Source organism: Protopterus annectens, chromosome 4.part1 (genome assembly GCF_019279795.1).
Source record: "Protopterus annectens isolate FY-2018-M chromosome 4.part1, PAN1.0, whole genome shotgun sequence".
In the NCBI taxonomy this organism is placed as follows: Eukaryota; Metazoa; Chordata; order Ceratodontiformes; family Protopteridae; genus Protopterus; species Protopterus annectens.
Genome location: NC_056734.1, coordinates 810,514,178 through 810,540,735, shown reverse-complemented (window position 1 = coordinate 810,540,735; position 26,558 = coordinate 810,514,178). Strand labels below are relative to the sequence as shown.

At 39.8% G+C, this 26,558-nt stretch overlaps 1 protein-coding gene across 1 annotated transcript in view; it reads right to left on the bottom strand.

The window, feature by feature from the left end:
* LIMS2 (LIM zinc finger domain containing 2) overlaps window positions 1–22,477 on the bottom strand; it is a 668,134-nt gene extending 645,657 nt beyond the window's left edge. Inside the window, exon 1 of the mRNA XM_044070568.1 lies at window positions 22,312–22,477. Within this exon, the coding sequence (XP_043926503.1) occupies window positions 22,312–22,322 (11 nt within the window). The 5' untranslated portion in view covers window positions 22,323–22,477. The remainder of the gene's footprint in view (window positions 1–22,311) is intronic.
* Between the last annotated feature and the right edge of the window lie 4,081 nt (window positions 22,478–26,558).

Genomic DNA, 26,558 nt, shown 5'->3' with positions numbered 1-26,558 from the left:
GCCTGCAAGAGGTTGTGACTTGGGTGAAGAATTCATGGGTAAAATCCCTGACAGCTGTGTTGTCAGTACACTACGAGCAGGACACATGGACAAGCAGTGCTTATTTAAGGACAGCTCTGTTGCTAGGCACGACAGATTGGGGCAAATGGTTCTACAGGAAATGGAGACGCAAGAAATTCAGGCCAGAATTCGGGGGTTGGAGACTTATGACAATGTTCCAGAAGAAGATGACATGACTGTATTTGAATAACTTTTCTGTTATTGGGGCAACGGAATGGATTGCTTCTGCTTTCAGCTGCCAGCAAGCTTGTTAGTTTTTTACTTTATTGTATTAATGTAACATTTCATTATCAAGAGATAATGAAAAAGTAAGGACACTAGTTCCCAGACTTCATTTTTATGACTTTCCGTCATTCTTCTCTTACAGTTTGGGTAAGGAATAAAGAAAGCATCACCACTCAAAAGTGGCAGTTATTCACCTGTTTTATTCCCCTCCTCCAATACACGTGTTGAGGTTTTTCTGCACTTTCTGTTAAGCATGAAATATTCCAGTGTGAAAGCCAAGGTGTAGATATTCTGAAGTTGAAATGTTTGTTGCACTGTTATGTAGAATTCTCACACAACTGTTAATGCATTACCTAGAACTGTTGCCCAATAACGGAAAAGTGCCAAATAAATGTCAATTTGTGTACATGAATAAATGTAGATTGTTGTACGGGGGGGGGGTAAATAAGGCATCCCCTGATAAGCCCTAATGCATATTTCGGTGGGGGAAAAAGTATAAGACCCGGTCTTATTTTCGGGGAAGTACAGTAGTATTTATTTATTTTACATTTGTTGACCGGAAAAGTCCGACTGGGTATATGCCCATTTTCAGCGGAGGCCCGGGGAGAAAAGCTTCATATATTCAGACATATGAGATTTACATAATATAAAAAGAGTACAATCTACCATATCAGATGAAAAAAGAAACAGTATAATTATAGTAAAGACACAGTTCAACAGGAGAAATGACCTATATGTCAGAGTAGAATATCACAAGGAAGGCTCCATATATTCAGACAAGCAAAATTTCACATAATGTAAAAGTATAATCTAGCATTTCAGAGGGAAAAAACAGCGTATTTATAGCAAAGACACAGTCTGACAGGTAATGACATATGTCAGAATATAATAACAATATAAGGTGCAAGACATTTGCCTAGTAGTAGTAATTTCTCACAGAGAAAAGAGTAAACATTGTACTGCAATCATCTGCTAGTTATAGGGTTGCCACCTTTTCAAATGCCCAAAGTGGGACAATTGTAGTACAAACATCAGATTTTGCAGGGCAAAACATACCCACAGCCAGTACAAAGGACAGAACTTCACTTTTTTGCCTAAATAAAAGCTTATTCTTACAGCATTTTAGTTGCTTATTCTGTTTCTTATAACATTTAGGTGTTTCAGATACAGAATAACTGTTTTATGCAACTATTACATAAAATATAGGAAAAATGTTTGCCCTAAAATCTCAGGACATTTGCCATTTTTATGATTTTTTTACAGTACACAACTGCCCAAAGAGGGACTGTCCCTCGCAAAGTGGGACAGGTGGTAAACCTAGCTAGTTAAAGGATATGAAATAGTAATAACCTGTGGACAGCTAATAGTAGAGTTGGCAGCTAATTAGTGGTACAGGAGAAGGGGGGGGGGGGGTTAGTTGGGGTATGGACAAGGACATAGCCAGTGAGATTCTAGGTGTGCTTTAAGAGCATTTTTGAAGAGACTGCTGGAAGGGAGGGTAGTTATGGCAGTGGGAAGTAAGTTCCAGATTTTGGATATGGAGTAGGAGAATAGTGCTTCCCCTGCAGAGTTGTTGAGTTTGGTGACTTGGAGTAGATTTTTGTTGCAGGAGCGAAGGGGTCTGGAGGATTGGAGAAGTGTATGAAGTGAGGGAATTTTAAGAGGGTGGTTTATAAGTTTATGAGCAAAGGTAAGTTGGGTTAGGTGTAGGAGTCGAGGGAGCTCAAGCCAGTCTAGGTTTCTAAGGGAGACACAGTAGTGACTGCGGTGGGAGTCCCCTGATGCAAATTTTGCAATTTTATTGTAGCAGGCTTCGAGTTTTAGGTCTGATTGTCAAAGATTTGTGAGTATGGGTGATGCATTGAGTAGGGTTGACATTAGTTGGGAAGTTGCAGTAGAGATTCTGGCTGGTTTGGTTAAGTATTACTGGCTTCTATACAAGGCACCCAGTTTTTTGTGGACTTTTTTTTTTTTTTTATTGTGAGTGATATGCGAGTGTCAAATTTGAGTTTGTTGTCAGTCTGCACACTGAGTAGCTTAGTGTGGGCTGTTGGTGAGATGGAAGTGTCTTTGGCAAGTATGTTGAAATGGGGGATGTTCGGGGTAGATTTTGAGGGTTGAAAGATGAGGAGTTTGGTCTTATTTGGGTTGAGGAGGAGTTGAGCATTTAATAGCCAACTTTCAACAGAAGAGAAAGATGCTCGAGTGATCTGTTGTAGTTCTGTTAGAGTTGGAGCTGAGCAGATGAGAGTGGAGTCATCTGCATACTGTAGGAGGGAGACATGTTTGGTGGCGGAGTGCAGGTCATTGGTAAAAATGGAGAAAAGTAAGGGGCCAAGGATGGAGCCTTGGGGAATCCTTATATTATAAACCAGGTGATACTCATGAAATGTCACTATTTAAAATATTTTAAGAAGCTGTAACTAAAACAGCAGTTTTTGTGCAATTTACTTCATTGATTTTACTATAAATCAAGAAGTTGTCTCAGTCAAATCAATGTCTTTCCGCTTTTCCTGGTTAGGGGGTCTCCACAGCAAAACTCAGGTCCACTAATGATTGGCAATGAAGAAGTTATCAGTGCTAAATACAATTTACTCTATTTATCTATATTTTTATATTAACTACTATAACCAGAAACCATTTTTGAACCCCTTTTCTCTTGTATCTTGGACTAAAATGGAAGGTCAACAAGCTAATATTACCTTAGTTGCCAACCTGAGGCAGTGTTACAATTGCTTGAGCTCTCCGACAATGAATTATTGCTTATCTTGACACTTTCTGAGCGATAGAAGTAGTTAACTAAACTGAGGGACATTCTCTCACAATCTAACACACCCTGTGAGCAGCACATACTCATAGCTAGCCTTAGGTATAGGCCAGCTAGGCGGCTGCCTAGGGCACCACTCTATCAGGGGTGCTTTTCCATTATTTATTTATTTATTTTTTTGTAGTAAAGAAATACTTTCTTTAAAATATGTTGAATGAATACAGGAAAAGCTGAAGAGCAAGACAAACTGTATGAAAAAGGAAGAAAAATGTAATTGGGATGGTGTAGGTAGCACGGGGGGGGGGGGGGTGCTGTGTATCACTTTTGCCTAGGGGACCAGTTGACCAAAGGCTGTCCCTGCACATACTAACATAGTATTCCATACAAACGCACTCAGTTATTACATGCTGAGGTTGTCAAAAAGTCCTTGCCAAAGCCTTCAAGGATGATTAAGAATAGGACACTGTGTAAATTAAGAAGTACAAGAAATACAGGTACAACCACAGCTAAGAGTCATCAGGTGGTAGATTATCCCAATTCCACTGCATCAATACACTTGACAGACACAAGTAAAAATGCACTAGTGATTGGTGACTCAGACAGCACACTGATTCTACTCTCATGAGGGTAGATAAAAGCAGGGCGGCAGTGCGGAAGATAACTAGACAACTATGACATGGTTGTAGTCCATGTGGGTGGTGGGGTGTAAATGACCTGACTGGCAAAATTCTTAGTTATACAGATTGACATGTCAGAGATCTTCATGCATGTCACTGGCGCAGGAAAGATTTTGGTATTGAACAGAATCCTCCCTTCATCAAGGAAGCCAAAATACACAGAAAAGCAGATTGGTTTAACATTTTCACAATTTATTTATTTTACTTTGCATTTGTTGACTGGGATAGTCCTAGTGGGTGGAAGCCCATTTTCAGCGAAGGCCTGGGGAGAAAAGCTCCAAAAAAGTTAAGTGTATAGTTCCAAAGGGTTTACAAAAGTTCTTAAGACAAATAAAAGAAGTATACAATAAGAACTTTACAAAGGTAAAAGGCAGTTATTTTTACATAAATTTATAGGAGATTTTTTTCCTTCTTTCATGACAGGAGTAGTTCTTAATTTTACCATAGGTGTGGTGACAACATACAGCAGTGGATACGAAGCATAGTAGTTGTTATTTTGCTAGTCAAAATAGCTGGTAGGTGCTGTTAGCTTTGTTACTCTAGGTTAGTGAGAAGGGGGGATATGTAGGTGATGGTAAAAAAGTGGGAGCAGAGTCTGGGTGGTTTCTATTATCAAAGAGGGGGCAGGCTGTTGTGAGATTGTGTGTAGTTAGCCTGGGCTAGTACAGGAGCAGAGCCATTTGCTAGTGAGGTGGTGTTCGAGCAATTTCTTGAATTGGTGTAGGTTGGTAGTGTTAAGAATGTGTTGGGGAATTGAATTCCAGAGTTTGGAAGTGTGGTGGGAGTAAAGGGTGTCTCCAACTTTGTCTTTGCTTTTGGATACTTGGAGTGTTTTGCCTGAGGATCAGAGTTGGCATGTGTTGGTGTAGGGTTGGAGTATTTGTTGAACAGCTATGGTTCTATTTGGCTGGTATATTAGTTGGTGGGTGAAACGGAGTTGGGTATAGGTTATTTGTTGTGAGAGTTCTAGCCAGTTTATTTGATGTAGGGCAGAGCAGTAGTGAGATCTATGTGGGAAATCTATATCTTTGTGGCAAACTTGGCTATTTTGTTGTAGCATGACTCAAGTTTAGCAAGGTCACTTTTGTTTAGGTTGGTAAAGATTGGTGCAGCGTAGAGAAGAGTGGTTAGCAGGTGAGTCCTAGTGATGTTGATTCTAGATTGTCTTGTTAGAAAAGGCTTGATTCGGTAGAGAGAGCCTCATTTGATATGCATTTTTATTTATAGTTTTGTGATGGGTGTGGGTCAAATTTTAACTTGCTGTCAATTGTAACACCTAGTAATTCGGTTTGTAAGGTGGGGGGTTATGGTGGTGTTGTTGGAGAAGTGAATATGAAAAGAGGGTGGGGGGGGTTGGGTGTCTAGTTGGGGAGAAAAAGCATCAGTTTGGTCTTATTTGGGTTCAATATAAGGTTAATGTTAGATAGCCAAGCTTCTCCTTCTAGGAAGCATTGTTGTGTTGTGGCCTGTAGTTGTGATAACTAAGGAGCAGTGCATATGAGAGTTGAGTCATCTGCATATTGGATGACTGAGGCAAGAGGGGTGCTTTATGGAGCTGGTTTGTAAAAATGTTGAAGAGCAGGGAGCTTAGTATGGAGCCTTGTGGAACTCCTGCATTGATGGGGAGCAGAGATGATGGCTCCTGTTGCCATATAACTGCTTGTTGATGTTTGGTTAGATAGCTGTGGAACCAGGCTAGGGAAGAATGACTGAGATTTAGTGTGGCCAATTCTGACAGTAGTTTCTGGTGTGAAACTTATATCGAAGGCCTTTGAGAGATCTAGAAAGATGGATGACACACATTCAGAATTTCTATGTTGATTTACTGTGTTGGTAAAGCTTAGGAGGGCAGTTGTGGTACTATGGTGGGGTGGAAACCATGTTGTGTGTTAGACAGGAGGTTGTTTGAGAGAAGGCAGTTTAGGATCTGGGAGTGGATGCATTTTTCTAGTATTTTTGATAGGGGTGAAAGAATTGCGATGGGTCTGTAGTTTGTAAGTTTGGTAGAGTTGCCTCCTTTATGCAAGGGGTGATGTTTGAGACTTTACAGAGTAGTGGGACGTACTTTTTAGAGATAGACCGGTTGATGAGTATGTAGATGGGGTAGGCTATGACTTCGGAGGCAGATTTAAGGAATTCTGATGGGAGCTTTTCAGCAGCTAGGCTGGTGGGCTTGAGCTTGCAGAGTCGTTTTTTGATGGTGTGGGTTGGGACGGGGTTCAAGGAGAAGGAGTTAGTACTCTGTCGGTTATTGGGATCATGGTAGTGATGTTTTGGTCATAGTTAATGAGCGAGTGAATTGCGTTTTTAAAAAAGAAAGTTGAATTGTGTTGCAATGCTGTCATTTGAAGGTAGAGTACTGGGATTGGGGGTGGAAGCATTACCTGGTTGTAGGAGTGTATTTATGGTGGCCCAGAACTTTTTGGGGTTATTTTTTATTTTTTTGTTGAGTAGTGGTGTAGTAGGTTTTTGTCAGCTTTTATTTAGGATTTGGCTTTGTTCCTAAATTGCTTAAATAGTAGTAGGTTGTCATTGCTTTTATTAACCATTGATCCCATGCTTTGTCTCTTTCTTTTAGCAGGTCTTTGGTGTTTTTTTTGTTAGCCAGGGGGTGTGATGATTTTTTATTCTAGCTGTGCTACAGGGGGCTAGACTGTTTAATACATTAAGGAAGGTGGTGTTAAGTATTGCATGGCATTGTTTAGTGGTAGAGTTATGAGAGGGGACCAGTTAATTTGTTGGAGGAGAGAGTTAAAGGTGTGGGCGTTAAATTTCATTTTGTTACAGATTGCTCTATATACTACTTGTTTGGGCACAGTGAGATTGTTTCTGATTAGGTACGTGGGTAGGTGGGCACTCATGGTATTGGGGAGGCATCTTGTTAGAAGGGATGTGTTATATTTGTTTGTAAGAGTCCAGGTGGGCACTCATGGTATTGGGGAGGCATCTTGTTAGAAGGGATGTGTTATATTTGTTTGTAAGAGTCCAGTCTAGTATGGACTGTTTGTTAGAGCTTTTATCTATTCTTGTGGGGCTTTGTATGAGCTGGGAGAAACCGTGTAGGTTAATAAAATTGAATGGATTGTTAGAATTATAGGTGGACCAGTCAGGAATGACATCATCCATAATGATGGTTTCTTGGTGGAAGGTTGTGGATAACCAGTGAAGTATTTCTTCAGGTGTGTTAGTGTTTTCTCCTGGAGGAATATAAATAGCCACTACGAGTAAACTTTTGTTTTTATTGATCTTCAGCTTGAAGAGGAGCATTTCAGCATTATTAAATTTAGGTTGGGAGGTACTGAGGAGTTCTAGTTCTAGGTTTTGTTTGTACATTATACCTATGCCACTTCCACATTTATTTTGTGATCCGAGTCTGTATAGGTTAGTCTAGGGGGAGGATTTCATTGTTTTTGATGTGTGGTTTTAGCCATGTTTGTCATAATGGTAATGCCAGGGAAGTATAAATCTATTAATGCATGGAGGTCGTGGATTTTATTTAGAATACTCCTTAGATTTGTATTGAGGAGCAGAAGGGAGTTTTCAATGGGGTAGGGTGGTATGATGGGGTTATGTGAAGGGCTTGTGCTGGTTGGTATATCTATGTTGTGGGCCAGGATCAGGGTGGATTTTGGTGCTTAGTTTCAGTTGATAGTATGTTAAATAAGGTTTTTCTAATTTTTTTAGCTAGTATGTGCTGTCTAAGAAAGGCTTCATTTTTGTAATTGGTTTGGAGGTATTTGAGTGGAAAGCAGTCTATTTTTGTGCCATTATAAAGGCTGGGTGCAATGGGAGGGTTGTAGTGGTGGGTTTTGGGGGGTAGACTGAGGGTGATGGAGTTCGGGTTGTATTCCTAGAGGATGGGGATGTGTGGGTCAGTTAGATGGTAGAGTATGGCTAGTGTGAGGAGATGAGCTATGTGGAGACATGGAAATAGTGAAGGATATTTGTGTGGATGGAACATTATGTGACTTGACAGTGTGCAGAGTTTGAATAGGGTAGGTTAGTTATGAATAAGACTGAGTGCTTGTAGTTAGTCAGCTGCTGGGTGTGGCAGGGGGAGGGGGTTGGTTTGTTGTGGGTGTGTAGCAAAGTGTCGGTTGAGGTGGGGAGGGTATTCCTTCGCTCATTAGCTGGTGAAGAATGCAGGGTGTGGCTATGTCTAGGTAAATGTGGGAGTAGTGGGGGCAGGTGAGATTTGGGGCCAGGGTAGGGGAGCAAAGACACGGGCAGTCTGTGACTGACCAGAAAAACAAACAAACAAGCAGCCAGCCCAGGAAATTAAGGAGCTGGATGACAAATACAGAGTTCCATGTAGGTTTTGGACTCTGGTATTGTCTTCAGTGGTAAAATGCAGCCTTAGGTACAACAAACAGTATATGACTATAGTTTCCCTCTTTGCAGTTGTTTAGGGAATGGTACTTAATATTTGTACAGAATTAAGAGGAGACAAATGTCCCTGTAATGAGGGTTGGGCTGCTAACACTTAGTTTGTATATAGGATATTAGTGGGAAAACATTCCTGAAATAACAGTTGGGCTGATAACCTGGGTGGGTATTTAAGTGTTGCTTCCCGGGTGGTGTGCACACCACTGTTGAACTGCAGTAAAGGAGACAGAGATTGAGAGGCAATACTATACCAATAACCTTCATTGCTGATTTACAACTTACTCAGTTGAAGGCACTTCAGGTGACTGGGGGGCTTCCTGTGAAGAGGAATCCTTGGCTATGCAAGTCAAGTTTGTGAGATCTGAGTCAAGGGGAACCACACAAATGTGTTTCATGCTGGGCAGATGTAGAGAATAAATGCAAAAATAAAATGGGGGGAGGGGGTTACAGCACGTAATGAGTAAGAAAAATAGCATTAAGCTATTTGGCTGTTTTCCGACTAAGCTATCTGAGAGTTAACAGCACCCAATCATACTATTTGACTATAAACACCGGCAAATAGCCATAAATATGGTTTCAGTCATGAGAATTACGTTTTAGCAGTAACCTTGAGAATGTACATTCATGTTATCAACATCATATTATTCATGCATAGCTATCATGGGCTGCAGAAGGTTTTGCCTTTAAACATCAAGTATTATCATGTACAGCCATTTCTTGAACAGTTTAGAGCCAGGACAAAAATGTTTGTTATTACGTCTCAGCAGCATTACTCGCAGTGCACTAATGACTTGCCAACAGAAGCTACAAAACAGTATGAATAGCATTTGGACTGATAGTTCAAATGCACTATGGCAGGTCTACAACAGTTACAGCAGTAATTTGTACACTTTCCACAGGTATATTCATACCAATAGTAACCAAACAGTAACACAGAGTTACTATGTAGTGTTCACAGAGATTAACAATGTTCATATAATGGATGTTACAATGTTTAAAAACACAGGTAATTCTGTGAATGCAGTACCACAGTTATCTAACTGTAATACAGTGCTACAACATGAAACACTGCTTATATTAACCACTCTAACATAGTCCATGAAGTAGAGAAAAAAAATAAAACAAGACTTTAGCACACTAGGACCAGGTTGCTGGGGCGCTTTCTAACTTTAAGTTTAAATATGGCACAGGAGAGCTCTAGGGGCTACAAAACCTAGTCTCCGATCTAGGAAGGGAGGGGAGCTAAATAGCTGATGTCATTCTAGGGGTATGTGTCAGTGTGGGACAAAATGCTTGACAATCAAAACTTCTTTGCCAGGGGCAAATTTCACCTCTCATTCCAAGGCTTCATTATACTGCCAAAAGCCCTTGCTGCCATCCTAGTGTTTTTTTAAGCAAGGGCTAACTAAAGGCCATCTCAATCTACTCAATAAAACTAATCAAGTACAAATAATACATCAAGGTGGCTCTGCTCAATACCAAGAGTCTAAACAACAAGTTACCGGACCTTGAGGCCCTCCTTAATTTAGGGCACATTCCTGCATATGTATGTTTACCAAAACCTGTTTTAAGTGCTCACAGAGCAACTCCCCCATACTTGGGTTTTGTGCATACAATGCCTTTAGATCCAATGGAAGCTGTAGTTGCATATCCATATTTGTTAGAAAGCATACTACCTCGAGACAGACTGACAGATCCAAAAGCTTACTGAAATCCAAATCACACTAAATAGGATTATCAGATCACATCATGCTACAGGATCCCCTCTTTGCCCCTTGAAAACCATGTTGTATTCAAAAATACTATTAATGAACATTCTATAAACAAAAACCTAATCATTCTGGAAGACTTTATTCAATGATTAGCTGTGAAACCTATTCCTGAAATGTAGGATAAGCCCAAAATTTCTTAGACTTCATCAACAGGAATTCCTTGGAAGAAATTTTCCAAGAATCCACAAGAGGAAAAAAATATTCTTGACCTGGTCCTAATAAACATGACATTTACAAATACTATTCTCATGGTATTCCATACACCGATTAAATCCATTCACAAAATGGTAACTTTCTACATCAAAATATCTCAACTTTCATATGCAGATATTAAATTCCAGGATTACAAACCTAAACTTCCATGAAGTCTCCAAATTCATATATAGCTGTACTGCTAAAGTTTGATGTAGCAAGTGCTTATGCAAACAAATTCTTATTTTGTTTAATGTTGTGATATCCCCATTCTGGGCCAGTATTCAAGGAGCCTGAAACTTCACCACTGACACTGGAGAGGGACGTTCACTTGGAACAAAATGGATACACCCAGTATTTTCAAAAGCAGCTCTCTGCCATCAAGCACAGTATCCCTTAAGATCACACAAAGAACACACTCAGTTTCTGTTTCCCTCCAGGTCCTCATTAAGACTCCACACTGGCACAGCCATAGAGATGAGTCCTCAGCCATTGTCCAAGAAAAGTCCTCCAGCACCCTATCTGTGAGACCAGTGCTTCATGTCCCTACTCCAAGCAGCTGACACACACAGATTTGATTTGAGCACATGCACAAACACACACACACACATCTGAGAAAGGCTGGAACAGATTTACTAGCTATTCTCCCTTCTGCCCAGACTATAAAGGTAGTTACACCACCACCAGACATTCCAAAGCCAGCTAATCTAAGGCTCTTACAAGGGTACCCCTATTATAAGTGAAATTAGTATGAATACAAATGATAGTGTTTGGCCAAAGCAGTAAGGCTTTCAGGAGTGGCCACAGTGTGTCACCAAATAGATATAGTACTCTCAAAGTTTAAATATATTTAATAAATAAAAGAACATGAAAATACTAAATATCTATTTACAATAAACAGCAGACTTTCAATCACAGGCAATATTAAAATAGCACAGATGAATAGACTCAGAGATACAAAAAAAAAACAGTACTTAACTAATCTCACTATATTTCCTGACTGATCCAAAGAATTACTATTCCCTGGTTCACTTACTAGAACAAGGCAAGATGAAGTAGGTGAGGGGTCTTTCCTTGTCAGGTTACAAAAACAGACTGCTTTGAGACTTCTCATCTAGTATTAAATATAATTTTTGTCCTAGATTACAGAATGGCATCCCATACATCTGGTCATCTGACTTCTGGTTCCCATGCTAGCCCCATTGCTAGAAACCGCCAGAATTTAGCACATATGTGTCAGTAATACACACAGTTTTGCTCAGATCTGTTGCAGCTTCTGAAGTCATAAAACAATTTAAAACCTCCATTCTTCTAAAGCAGCAATTAGTTCACCTCAAAGACAATACAGAAAGCTTCCTAGTACAGACTGTCCCTGGCTGCATTAGAAACTGTAAGATACAATATTTAAGGCCTAGGCCCAGTAATTTAATTTCAGATCATTTTTCAAAGTTAGCTGCAGCTGGACTGTGATTAACCTCTTCTTTTCCAGTATCCTCTATTACAATATATTTATGTCAGTTACAATAATACATGTATATTTCTTTTCTGTCCAGCAGAATCCACTGTTGATGTATTTTCAACACAAGAAAACCTCACAAATACATGTTCAGCACAAGCATCTGTACAAATCAGTTTGATACATAAATGACATAATTCTTTAACATATGCCAGCACAGCTAGCAGGACTTTTGTACACATCTACTGCCCTACTTCCCCTGGCATAGCTGGCAATACCTCACATCATCACAAATGTATTAACCTAGCTCTCCCAACTAGATCAAAAGAAATGGGAAATACGAGAGAAAACTAGCATGGTGGTCTACAAGCATAAATAAACTTTACAGTAAATGAAAAAAAATCTTAAAATATACCACAAAACAAAAGCCCTTCAAATCAAGGATAACATCAAGATTTTATCAAAGGAATTAAAAAGTGTCACCAGGAAAAACAAAGGCATCCCATGAACACAGACTAGCATATGAAGCTAAGGACAATTACAAATCCTTAAGTTACATCAGGAAAATAAGGAATAAATTCAATTTTGAATGAGCTCTGTGCAATGTTGAAACACCCACTTGGATCCAATGGATTTGGCAACATGCTAGCAAATAAATTCAGTGGAAACTTTACCCCAGAGACAACTATATAAACTCCATATTTCCCTGAAGGCCTCTGACCAACAATTACCAAAGAACATGTAAGTACTTTCTAAGATGAAAAATACATCTTTCACAATAATATCAGCTTGATAATACACCTGGCTACCTTATAAACAGCACTAAACAAATGTTGGCCGACCCACTCAATCTATTCAGCCCAACTGGCTTTGTCTCAGAGTTATGGAGTAAATTTCAATATGTTCTGTGAGGGAGTAGCCAGTAGCCATTCATCCAAACAGGAAGCACTTTAACCCTTTGCAGCCTCTGGTTTGTTAAAACTACAGACATCCATTTAGTGAGTCCAAATGAGAACAGTCTTGAATTAGTAAACATTTGCTTCTACCTGGAAGCACAGATATCTCAAGAATTCCTTAAATTCATTTAGGCTGTTAAACTCCAATATGGATCTGAGGTCCTTTGTCCCACAAATTCAATTTACTTAAATGTAATTTGCTCTCTCTTTTCTAACGATCCCACTTTTAGTTATTTTACCTAGCTTACATTATTTAATACTTTAGTTACACTAGTTTAGATTTTAAATTTCAGTTTTCTAGTAACTCAAGTACATTTGGCAGCCAAGAGAATTAAATTTAGTAAGGCCTTACTATGGTCTGGACAATTCAGATCCTCTATCTCAGCTCAAAAAGAATCACTTCCATACTTAAAAACCATTTGCTCCCTCATAATTTTTGACAAAGTATTCTGTTAGTAATTTTTAAATTCTGCCAACTTTCTTCATTCACAAAAAACATGTTCCCAGTTACCTCTCTCTTTCCTTTTACACCTCCAGCATTTGCTATCTACCCGTGGGCAAGTTCTCTGATCTCTGCTTGGGTTATAAAAATACCTATACAAACACTTCCAACCAAAAATACTAAACCTTCTGGACTTTGCTGCATACTTGATAGCCATATAGATGTCCTCCCATTTAGAAGTTTCTGCAATGGTGATTACTATCAAATTAAGAAAGTAATTAAGAAAACTAGGATGGAACCTCAAATGCCGCCCCATGCCATCCACTAATTGTAAAGCTTCCTGGATAGTAGATTATTTAAGAACAAACTCCAGTGGTAGAAGTACAGCATAAACCTAATAAAAACAGCATAATGTAGCCTACATGTAGTACCAAACTACAAAAATTAAAAGCAATTTCAACCTAGTACAAAAAGCACTAACAGAAACAACCTGCTCAGTTACAGCCCACTCGCATACAGAGAGAATTAAACAAATTCTAAAGTGTTTTCCAACCACATTATGAAATTTAAACAGTCAGGATTGCAATACACTAGAAATGACTAGTTTAGTGAAATCCAAACCACAAGACACTGGCAATGTACAAACAGAGATATTGAGGCTAACCTTCAGAGCTCTTTAAGGCTATTAGTAAACTAGCTCCATGGGGAATAATAATATTCCAGGGAGTTCAGTATTAAAAAGTAATCTTTTTCATATCTTATTAATAAACAAAAACATCTCCACAGGCTTTGTCCTCAGACTATGGCAGCAAGCAATCAGAGTCCCTATAAATAAGACAGGATCTACAGCTAGCACCATAAACTATAAATACTTCAGTTTCACCAGTACCATGTACAAAGTTAAAGAGAAGGTTGTATAGAACATTTTCAGAGCAATACAAGAGATTTCTTACTTCTAGATATGAACCTATACAGAGTGTTAAGGAAGGGTCAGTCATACAAAATTTGGTTATATTTGACTTCAATGCAGGCAACCAGAATTTGATTCTCAGCTTAGGTGCCTGTTCAGGCTGGCATGGTGGAGAAGAATGATTAGCTTTAGCCTGTTCATCTCTCCTAGGGGCGAGGGTGTGGGGACACTTTGCTATTTCTGTGAGTTGGAGCAAGCAGCATGAGGAAGACCTCACCATATAGCCTGGGGCATGTGCCTCACAGTGCCTCTATACTCCATCTTATAGGTTCATGGACACTTACTAGGCTTTTATCTGTCAGGATATTAAGAAACCTAGCCCTGCAGCCCCATGATAATTATTAGCCTTTATATTTTCCAATACAACTCTCCAAAGACAAGTCGCACAAGTATGAATCTGTAAAGAGGCTGTATATGTTTATGCTGGATACCTACATGTTGACCTTATCCATAAGGACTACTGGTGCTAAACCAGGGGTGAATTTGCAGTTGCCCATCCATTCATCCAAGTTATATTTTAATAGAATAAGAGAAGTACTCTGCTTCATGTGAAGGGGAAGCCAGTTCCATAAAAATTGTATTGTCTGTGATATATATGGCATCCTTCCAGCATGTTCTGTTAATCTTGAAAGAGAGGTTGAGGTCCCTTGAGCAGGTGTTTCCAATACCATTGAATTTCTGTGTAATATGTCTGATAGAACAGGGTCTATTGAGGCTCTATAGGTGAGGCAGAGATTACCTCTCAGTACTCTATGAAATCAAGAAGTGAAACAAGGTTTTATGGCAGTCTGTGGAGTTTTTATGACTTAGGACCTTTCCCCCTTCAGTGAAGAAATGCTGCTGTTATTCCAGCTGTGATATATGTTTGGACAGTTACATACTGAGAGAGGCATTATACCCAATGATCTGCCTAATGAGTGCTAAGTAAAGAGGAACAAATTATGTCCCCAGTTTAGATGCCACACATTTAGATATATGCTATGCAATGAAAAAGGACCTCATTATAGTACAGTATACATGGTTATCAAAGGAGAGTTCATTCTCCACATAGGTTCTTAGATCTCTAACTAAGGGATAAGTTCTCAGGGGGTGTTGTCAATGTGACAGTTACAAAAAGAGTCATGCATGCCAAAGGATACAATTGTGCATTTCTAGGCATTTTAGTTTCAGTTTCTAATTTTGGCACCAACTATTCGTTTAGGACACACACTCTTATAACATCATAGGTTCATAGTTTCATCTGGGGAGTTTAGGATGGCACCAAGTTTGCAGTCATCTGCATCTTGGTCAGCCATAGTTCCTTAATATCAGCTTTGTAACCCAAGCAGTAAACACCAAATAAATGGCCCAAGGAATAAATCATGTGGCACTTCACTAGTGACAGGTCTTTTGGAGAAAATAGAGCTGCCCGGCTTTACTTCCTTTATTCTCTTTGGAAGTCAATTAGCTATCCTGCGAGTTAAATATTAGTTATCATTGAATAACTGGAAGAGTTTCATGCTTGAGTGTGGGATGGTGCTGAATGCCTTTGCAAAGTCCAGACTGGCAGTCTGCACTAATTTTCCCTTGTCCAAAGACGTCAACCAGGTTAAGTAGGCAGGACATGCCCATGACTAATCCAAATTGGGTTGGGTCAAGAGTCTGTAGGTCACACACATCCTTGTTTATTAGTTACACAATGATCCTTTCCATAGACTTAGAGATTAGGCTGGTCAGCCTTATAGGTCTGTAATTACCCATGTCTGTTGTAGCGCCACCTTTGTATAAAGGAATAACTGCTGCTGTCCTCCTTTTATCCTGCACTAAGCTCGTTTTGAGGTTAATGTTGAATAGCCTTTGAAGGGGGTGTAACAATGTTTCAGTTTAGCCAGAAGGAAGTCCAATATGTTATCATTCCCCATAGACATAGTGTTCTTGGCCTTGCATACTGCCTTGAGAACTTGTTCCTGGAAGATTTGAAAAGGGGTTTATATGTGAGTATTTGAAGTCTAAAATGATGACATAGTTCAAAACTGCATGAGAGAGACATAAGCCAGCCCTTGCTAAAGGTGGAAAAAGGTAAAATTAAGCTATTGGCTAAGTGGGATCTTAGCTTATCCAGTAGGCAGGGAAATGAGCAGACTAAGTGGATAAAAGGTATGCTTATCTGACACCAAAGTTTGTTAGCCTAAGTACATGTCTGTTTACCAGCATGCATAGCTACCTGTGTGTGCACATGCATGCGAGTGCATATATATGATTCTGTAGGTTTGTGAACAAGCCTGTATATATAGGATGGTGTATGTGTAAGTGGGGACAGTGCACTGTGTAATGTCTCCACATGGATCTGTAACCATGGCAGTAATGAAGAGTTTCAAGGTGACAAACAGTACTTAGAAGTTTTTACTCTCCTCACAAGACATTCAGGGTTTTTCCCACTGTACTCCTAAAACAAGGATGTAGGTCAGAACTAAAAGCTTAAATCATGCATCTGATTTCTGAGATCACTGTCCTTCACTAATATCCTAATTAAACATATACAAATGTCACTGATTATTATTGGTCATTGCATATGCTGCACAAGTAAAAAGATCCCTCTAAGAACTGCATATCAAAAGAAATTAACATGCACTGCATTGGCTGAAACAATAACCCTTTAAGACTCTCTCCTTCTCTTTCTCTCTCTCTGTGTAACACTTTGGTAATCCAGTCATTCTAGTGAAGCAAACTCTCCCATGTTCACACAGCAGTGAGATAAAGAGGTGACCAGATGGGTAATATAGCTGCACCAGCTGCACATTGTCTCAAACGATAAGCAATAAGCAAACGGGCAGTAAGCAAACAGCACAAAAGATACTGACATCTGATAAAACATAAGTGAAGTACATACAAAAACAATGAAGTAATGAGTTCAGTACATCAGTCTATAAGTGCATGTAAGTGTGCAGATATACAATTAACTTACCAAGCACAATTGTTATGCACAAGGTAAGAAAAGCCTTTAAAAGAGGGCAGACAAAAAGGAGTTTTACAGATGGAGTAGCCACTAATATAAACAGTATAATAGCTGGTAATTCCATAGGGGCAACATTTCACCAACACATACTCAAGTCAGACAAGCAGAGAAGACTAAAAGTAATTACATGGTATGCAATTTTGCCTTAACTGAAATGCATTTAATAGTTACACTAAAATTATGTTTCAGATCTCTGTATAAAGCGAGGTTAGGATTTTTTATTCTCTGACCATTTATCAGCCTGGCCATCAGGACTCCTTCAGTGATCCACACTGGCCCATCTATTCTCCCACCCTGCTCAGTCATAGTGCCCTACATCACCCCAGACAAACAGAGGTCCTCTCTTTCCAATGTCGATTTTATCTTACTGGAACTCTTGACTTTTCAAGGTCTGCAGAAGGAGCAAGAGTGCAATGACTCCATAACTGGACTTGTGTTCCCATGTTACTAGGCATATGGAGGTCAGTTCTGAGCCTCCCTCCAAATGGCACTCCTGTAACAGGACTTGCACTGACTCCCTCCTCTCCAAACAGATGAGCCAATACAGACCATTCAGTCCCATCACTTCCTCCCTCTCTGGTAAGCTCCCTTCAGTGATAAGGCCACTAACTTTACACATGTTAGAGGAGTCTTAACCAAGGCATTATCTCTCTACAGCCAGAATCCAGCTAGGGTTAAATATTTGAATTTGGAATGAAAAAGAAACCACTTGTATGGACTGAGAACCTTGCAAATGTGCCCTTCAGTAATTATTCACTACACCCAAACTTTGCTAACATACAACACATTTATTTCAGCCAAGACATAATGAATATATGTCGGGCTTGCAGGCTAATGATTAAAAAAAAGCTCACGTAATAGAAAATAAATCATCTGGTCTACAAAATGTGGGGGATCAGACACAAACTTGCCACAGTATGATGGGTATTATCTTGAATTGATAGTCTTAAGTGCCCAATAAATATGTAGGGGAAAATGTAACCCAGTACTTAGGATTTCATTAAGACAGGAGTAAAAGGACAGAACCTGTCCAGTCAACCAAAGTAGCTGCTAATAAATTTCAAATTACCAACAAAGTTCACCTGCTTGAGTCCATAAAACAAGTATTTTATAGGCTCTTCATAACTATTCCCTCCCTCCTTTATCATCTGAACTGCAGCCCTTACCCCAGTACCAGTCTTATAATCAGACAATGCAGAGTACAGGAAATGCATAGGAATAAATATTATATGGTGAGAGGGTATTTTTTCAGTTGTATGCCTGTCCTCCTTATACTACACAAGTGACAAAGATCTGCCAGCCATGCAACATGTATGGCTCTGTTCATAATGCTATAGGCAGCCTGCTGCATATCCTTTTCACATGTGCAAACACTGAATACCTGGAGCCTTGACTAAAGGTGCAGGCATGCATCCTACCTAGCCACCATACCACTCCTCCCCAGCTAAGCAAAGCTATCAGATAAAAAAGAGAGGTGTAGCTGTTAAAAGAATATATTCTTACCTCCACGTACCTCAATTCCAAACCAAAGTTTCCAACACCACAACCACATTTCCTGCTTTTGCAGCTCTAAGCTAGTCATATGGTATTTGTCTTGCTATGGCTGGTGTTCTTCAATGAAGAGTATGAAACCAATTAATGTTCATTTGCTCATCTCCAGCACACAGACACACACACACACACACACACACACACACACACACACACACACACACACACAGACACACACACACACAAACAAAAGTACATGAAGCCATTTGTATGGCTCCATGTCTAATGTTTTAGATCTCTGTAACCATGTAATTTACTAAGGGGTGCAGATGGCATAGACATGATCTCATTACTAGTCTCAAAAGAAGCACAGTCTCACGTAACTTATAACCTTGAGGTAGACGGCCTGGATGACATGGCACGCAAAAATTGACTCCTCACTGGGGCTCAATTAATGGTCCTGGTGCTGCAGCAACCAGGCAAGGAGGGGAAGAACTGAAGAGGTGTGGCCCCTCACCTCTCCTGGGGGTGTGAGAATAGTTGCTGGCAATTGTTTACATTAGAACACACCGGATTGTGCAGTAGCAAGAGCCATACTTCCTGTAATCGAACACTAAACACTTCACATACAGAAAAGAATTTAATAATTATGTTTCTGTTTTTTTTCCTGCATTTGTCTCATCTGTTACATCACAACAGCTACTAAGAGTGTCACAGTAAGTTAGGTCACTTATCCCAACAACAGAGCCATTAAGAAAATAATGACATTTAAATTTGCCATATCAGTTACAGATTGCCAGCATCACACCTCAGATAAATCGGGTGGCCTTGAGTCTGAACAAAGGCAGGGCTTTCAAGCTTAGTTCTCAGATGCAAATGTTTTTCCCCTTAGTAAAACTCAGTGCCACAGAGAAAGAAAGCAATTATGTTAATCTAACTCTTCTTACTTTGTCAGTTTATGATTTTGCATTTTTTTCTACACTAATTTCTGCAAAAGTGCATGTTTCTTCTGGAGCTGGGGAAAGAAGATTAACATCAAATACTTTAATTCTAGCTATAATATTTAAAATTGTAAATGCAACACAAACTCTCTCAGCCCAAGTAACGCCTATTAAAAACAGGGGTCAGATTTCTCACACTTGGACACTGAACCACAGTAGTTACTTTGAAAAGAACAATTAACTCAGCTACATAAAAATGGGGATTGACGGCATTGACAGAAAAACAAAACAATGCTAGCCATGGCAGCCTCCATCAGATCATTTTGAGGTATAACAAATTAGAAAATAGTAGTAACCATTTCATTTGATACAGAGGAATTAGCAATGCAGAAAAATTCAAGTTTTACTGAAAAACTTTTGCTTTCAGTTTTTGGATGCGGCTCTTCTTTAACCAACATTCCACTGGGATGTCAATCAAGGCAGCACCACCCACACCCTGCATGAACTATGACAATGTGTCTTAATGTAAACAATCATTGGGATGCCTATACTCCAGAACACACTCGACAAGTATGATTTCGCTGGTGCAGACTTAGAAAACCACGCCTCATGCTTTGAGGGTAGGTATGGGACAGTTGAAGGGAATGCCCCTCAAAAAGTGAAGAGACAATGTTTGCAGGCAGCAAATTCCAATTCCCCTACCCAGCACTTAGAGTGTATGTGGGGATTACAGTGCAATGACAGTGCTGGGACCCCTAGTGTTGGTATATACTTCTCAGAAGTTCAGGCCAAAACTAAGAGGCTGTGACTGACCAAGTTTGCAGACAACTGCAAACTGGGTGCAGTTATTGAATCCCCAAATGATGTCAGTATACTCCAGGATGCTCTTACACAGACCAACGACTGGTGTATTAGTCATGGTCTCAAACTGAATGCAAAGAAATACATCATTCCCTTAGGTAAAAGTAATGTCCCCTCACCCTATCAAATTAAACAATACACTATGTACCTACAAAGTGGTAAGAGATCTGGGATCACAAGTAGAGTGTGATCTTAAACTTTGACTACCATGTGTGTCTACTGTAGTACGTAAGGCTTTGTATGTAGCACACTTGATTAGTAAAGGCATTGCCTCTAGAGCAAAGGAGATTATAAGCCCTCTATACTCATCACTAATCAGGCCCATAATTGAATACAATGCCCCTACTGGCATGTACTGTACAAAGCACCTGCAGCAATTTGACAAATCTCAGAGGTTTCTAACTACAACGATCAAGGGACTCCAGCACTTGCCTTACACTATCACTATACTCAGTATTGTGTAGACTTCTTAGGGGAGACTTATGCCTGGCTTACAGAGCAATCTCCAACCCAAACCTAATGAATTTGCTGTACATCCGTAAATCAAACAGGACTTGAGCTTCCATTCCAGGGAAATAAATATGGCCTGCAACTTGAACAGGACATGCTGGAGGGACAGATTTGTCTCCAAGTGACTGCCATGTCTTTGGAATAGGCTGCCAATTCATGTGAGGCAGAGCACTTCTATGACACTGTTCAAAAGGAACCTGGTTGAGTGGATGGGGCACCACAAAGTATTACCAGGTATAACACCCACAACCCTCTTGGACATGGGAAGTCATTAATAATTACAATCCTGGGTATTGACTGGAGTATCTATGGTATTACATTGGGATGAAATGGCTAGGCTTGAAATGACCTCTGGGTCGACAGCCTAGTAACCTTCTAAGATCCTGTGAAATAAAGCTCAAACCACCCAGATGCTGTTTAAATGATGGCACATCTGTTTGATGCTCGCCCTGATGATGAGGAATGAATGGACTTTCAGGTAGGACTGCAATTAAAAAATTACACAAGTTCATACTTTTTGTGAAATATACTTCAATACAGTCATGGCTAAGGTGATATGCTATTGTGTTGATGAGAGAACTGGTGCTCAGTTGAGCTTTCTCTGATTATCCTTTGAAATAAGTTTCATTTAGTGACAGAGCAGTATAGAACAGATTAACAAATAATAGCAAGTTTTCAAGTTATACGTTCAGTTTTAACAAACAGTGCAGCTTAATGTAAAGCCTTACATTTTGCATACTCTTCTGAGCCAGACATAACATCACTTAAACCATACCCATTATAAACAGCTCTGCTCTCTGCGTAAACCTTGCCTCTATTTCTCACTGAGCAAGAGGTTGAAGAGTACAAGGTGAAAGGACAGAAAACCTAGAAACTAAAAGGGTAAATCAGTACAATAAAAAATACAGTGAAGGTACAGTAAAAATACATTGTTTCAGAATGTTCTGATACCGGCTGCAGCTAACAAGACAATTACCACATCTTCCAAAGTAATGTATGTAGCATACCAGCTGGCCATAGCAATTTCTAAAACAGTAACTGCAAATTCCATGTGGGGTTGTAACAATAACATAATAATACCCATAAATACATCAAATGGGAATTCTGTTAGAAAAAAAAATCAAGAAAATCATTCATCCAACCCTGAGATTTGACAGACATGACCAGCAGGTACAGATAGTTAAGCACATCACATCAGTCCTTAGGGGGAGGCTGCTTGGCATTGACAGGTGCAAGCCCTGTCTGGAAGTAACCACGCAAACACAAAAAAAGTAATTAAATCAAAATTCCAGTGCTTATGTCAGAAGTTTAAACAAAAAGAAGTCTGCACAGCCAGACTTAATCAGACATCTGAAACTATATGTTTACAAAAGCAAAAAAAAAAATTATACATAAAAAACACAAAAAAAGTCCTTTTCACATACAGCAGAGCTGTGCGCCTTTTAGCAGGTCATGTTAGCTGTAAAACTACACAGTTCAGTGGTCAAGTACTAAGAGGGAGTTTGAATCCTTTCCAAGATCCCCTACTGGAGTTGGGGGGCAGTAACAAAGCAGTCCTTGTGCTAGTGCAGCACTAGGGTCCTTCTCTCCTTCTGTGTGTGGCACCTTACCTGCCCGTCATTATGGCCTCAATCAGTTCCTCTTCCTCGTCAGCCTGAAGATGATGCTGCTGTCTGCCTTTGAGACTTCACTTACAAGCCCTCTTGACTGTGCCTGTCTTTCTTTCTTTCTCACTGTGTAACTTTCCTCTTTTGTAGAGGGATGTCCACTCACTTCACTGTCCTAAAAAGGAAGAGGAGGAGCTCCCTGTAATTATTCACACACACAGCTGCTGCTCAGATATCTGCATTTCCCACTCTAGCCCAGGAAAAAACCTTTTCTTAGCATTAACTCTTTCAGTGGCAGAAGATTAAAACTCTTTTAGATCAGTAGAGGAAACTAGTGGTAAATAAAGATGCTTCCTGCATCTTCAAAGTTAAGCTGTCACCTTGGAAAAATTTTGACAAACATAATATCAGAACACAAAACAAACTCTGTAATGCCTTCCTGCCCTTTCTAGTTTACTTGTGACCACTAATACAGAAACCATAGTACTAATACAGAAACCATAGTACTAAAGAATCGTAGTGTGATCCTTTAATTTGTACTACCTGGTACTCAAAAGCAGGATATACATCAAATAAATGTACTTTATTTTTATTAAACATGCATTTTCCGCTTTAAAAAGGGATACTGCCTTTTTTTTACATCAGACCTGAGAAAAAGAACAGTTTAAAAAATCTTAGCAGGCCTCCTGAAACAACAAAAGAGAAAAAAAAACAGAGAAACAGCAATTTTCTGGGAACTCAGATAAGTGCCCCACTGTTCACAGACTTCCTCTCATACATAAGATAACATACCACATTCTCAAACACAGCAGTACTAAAGTATGCATGTATTTATGTATTGATTTTATGTTAACCAAGTAAGACCAACCAGGCATAAGTGTGGATATGAGACCACTGGCCTCCATAACTGGCTTTTTTCAGAATTGTAAAATGCAAATGTAGAGAGACTGAGAGAATCAAACCCAGAAAGACAGAAGGAAACTTATCAGCAGTTGACAGCCAGACAATGCTGCTACTAATCCTTAATTTATAGTGTGTTCACAAGTTTTCTCTTGAACTATCACTGCATCACACTGTTCAAACCTCCTTTTAAACAGAAGCAGCACTATAGTTCTGACAAACTATATTTCAGGTCCCTGGCTACCTTTCACTGCTCCTTCAGTTTCTCATTCCTCACCCTCCCATCCGTAATCACATTGTCAGTCTGTCTATCTATTCAGTACCTCCTGACATGTGGCACTGATATCAGTCTTATTCTTGGGTCACAGAAAGCATTACACTACCTACAAGTTTCCTTTTGGACCTGAGGTAGCCAGCTCTAAACAAATTTTAGGATTCTTCTAAGATGTCAGATAGCACTGGCTGTTTGTAGGTGTATCCTGAAGTACCACTTATTACCCACAAATGTACTCACAATCTTTACTTCAGGCTTTAATTCCCTAAAGGCCCACACATTAATATCCAGAACTTTCTGCACATATCTTATCCAAGGTACTGTCAGCTTACTCTAAACCCCAGGCAGAGTCTGTGTTCGGCAAGCTTCCACTCTGGCTTTTCATATTTCAGTGCAGCATTCATTAACTTTATCTTGTTTTTTAGGTAACACTGTAGTCTTCACAAACTTTCTGTTATTCTCCAATGCTCCATAAAGCCATAGACAGCACCACAAAGACCACAAGAATCACTTAGAATAATACTTCTGCAAGATTCATAAATGTCAGTTAAAGACACAGACAATAACTTTCATAAATGCCATTTAAAAGTACAGTCAGCACCACACTGATCACAAAAGTAATTTAAAACCAGTCTCCATCCATTGTCTGATCGCTTATGCACTTGCTCTGAGACCCAAGACAGCTCCAAGCTACATAAAATCTATGAACAGGCCCAAAGGGCCACTGCTCTCAGAAATCATCATTTGCCTTGTACAGCACTGCACTACTTAATTTTATTCATGAAGCCAAAGAGCACAGCCAGATCCACTGACACTGGTGGATAAAGCCCTGACTACATCACAAGCAAACTGAGTGCATGTGGAAGCCCAGACACCTGTAGGGCTGAGGGGGGGGGGGTGGAGAGAAGAAAGAACAGTTGTGTAAGTAAACTTACTATAAGAGCAAATGTTTGAATAATCACTGTTGCAGTAGCCTTAGCTACATGAGTTATATCCTTCCAATATATGCCAGCCACCCAGTTTCCAAAGCTTCAGGACACCTTCCACATGACCAAACCATCAGTTTGTAATTGTCAGTGGAAGGTGCCCTGAACCTTTGGAAGCTAGTCAGGTGTTATATCCTTGGCAGGATATAACTCAAATAGCTAAGACTACTGCAGCAGTGATCAATATGATGATCACTGATGAAGTTTGTTGGCTTATCTTTATTTGGGGGTGAAGAGATTGGTAGAGATGCTGAAAGTAGCAGACTGTTCTTGTAGGTGTGGTGGAGATTTAGGCTACAAATAGTGGCCACTCAAAGCTAGCAACTAAAGCTTGGCTTGCATCACTATTTGTGAGGGGCATAGGGGCATGCCTAGTTCATGCCTAATAGCTTGCAGTGATGTGTCTAGGAATGTCAGCATGTGGTGGGGGGCTCCCTATTATTGACAAGCAAAACCCCACCAGAAGCAGTAGCAGTTCCAAGTCTCACACACTCTATCTCTCTCAGTCTCTGCAACTTGTCACCATCAGCAGGCCTGACTGGTGACCCATAATATCAAGTATGGGGGTGGTTAGAACAGCATAGTGAGTCACACTGCCACAGAAGCAAGCCCCAATCAAACAAAGTCTGACCCTGCAGCAAAAAAATGAGGCCAGACAGCTTTAAGCTGCTGACAAGCTTCATTGTGGGCCTCAGGTGCCATGTAACTGCCAGAAAGCTTTATCAAAGCCCACAAGAGGACTGACAGCATGAAAGTTTTTACTCTTGCTACAGACCACATTACAATGCTTTCAGGATTCCTCACAGCCATAAATCAGTACAACAATAATTTGTGTGTTACTTTATGCTGTATTCTGTGGCTACATATATAAATCTCTCATAATACCACATGATGTATTCTGTGGCTAAATATACAATGCTACCACAAGATCACATGCTGTAGTCTGTATCTACATCTACAAAGCCCCCACAATATCACATGCTGTATTCTGTGGCTACATATACAAATCTCCCACAAGATCACATGCTGTATTCTGTGGCTACATATACAAAGCTCCCACAATACCACATGTTGTATTCTGTGGCTAGATCTACAAAGCTCCCACAAGATCATATGCTGTATTCTGTGGCTACATGTACAAAGCTCCCACAAAATCATTTGCTGTATTATGTGGCTACATATACAAAGCTCCCACAATACCACATGCTGTGTTCTGTGGCTAAATATACAATACTACCACAAGACTACAACAAGCCAGCTCATCACTGTTCTCTGTGTTCCTTAAAGCTGTCTTCTCTAACCACACACATCAATGGTACACTTAAAAAAACTAATTCCCCCCCACTTGTTGTCTGCCACTGAATTCAAACTGGCCTGTGCCCTGTGGCACCTCCACCCCAATTATTTCTACTGTCTTCCTAAATGCACTTGTAATACTTTTGCATTCAGTCAATGTAAATCATAATTATGTATAGATAGAAAAAAGTAACAAATGCTGTACATGAACAGAAAATACTAAGACACAGGACCTCACAAGTGATATAGTGTTTTTATTGCACCAACATAAGTTTTCTAATTACCTGAGCTTTTGTGCTAACAGAAGCCCTTCATCAGGAGTTATTAAGTTACTAATTGCTAGATACAGTGCTTAAGTATCCACCTGTCGCTAGAAATGGAAGTACTTCTTTTCCATAATACTACCCCTGCACAAGACACTCAGACAAACATCACATATATCAGCCCAAAAGCACAACATTAAATCTACCCCCATCCCCAGCCCTTACTCAAACCCTAACCCAGAAACACTCACACCTACATACTCACACAGCTAAAAAGAAGATACCTCAAATTAAATTAAAGTCCCATCTAAAGGATGGCGCTTTAGGAATGCAGCACCATCTTATATCGTACCACAATGTCAGCAATGAAGTAGCAACTTTAGTGACTGCCACAGGAAAAGAGCCCACAGAATTCTGATATTTTGACATGAAAGGCGAGCATATGCTCACTGAGCCAGTCATAATGACTAAGTTGACTGGCAGACATAACACAACTCAAACTGAACTGGGCAGAAGGAAACTTTAAGCCCT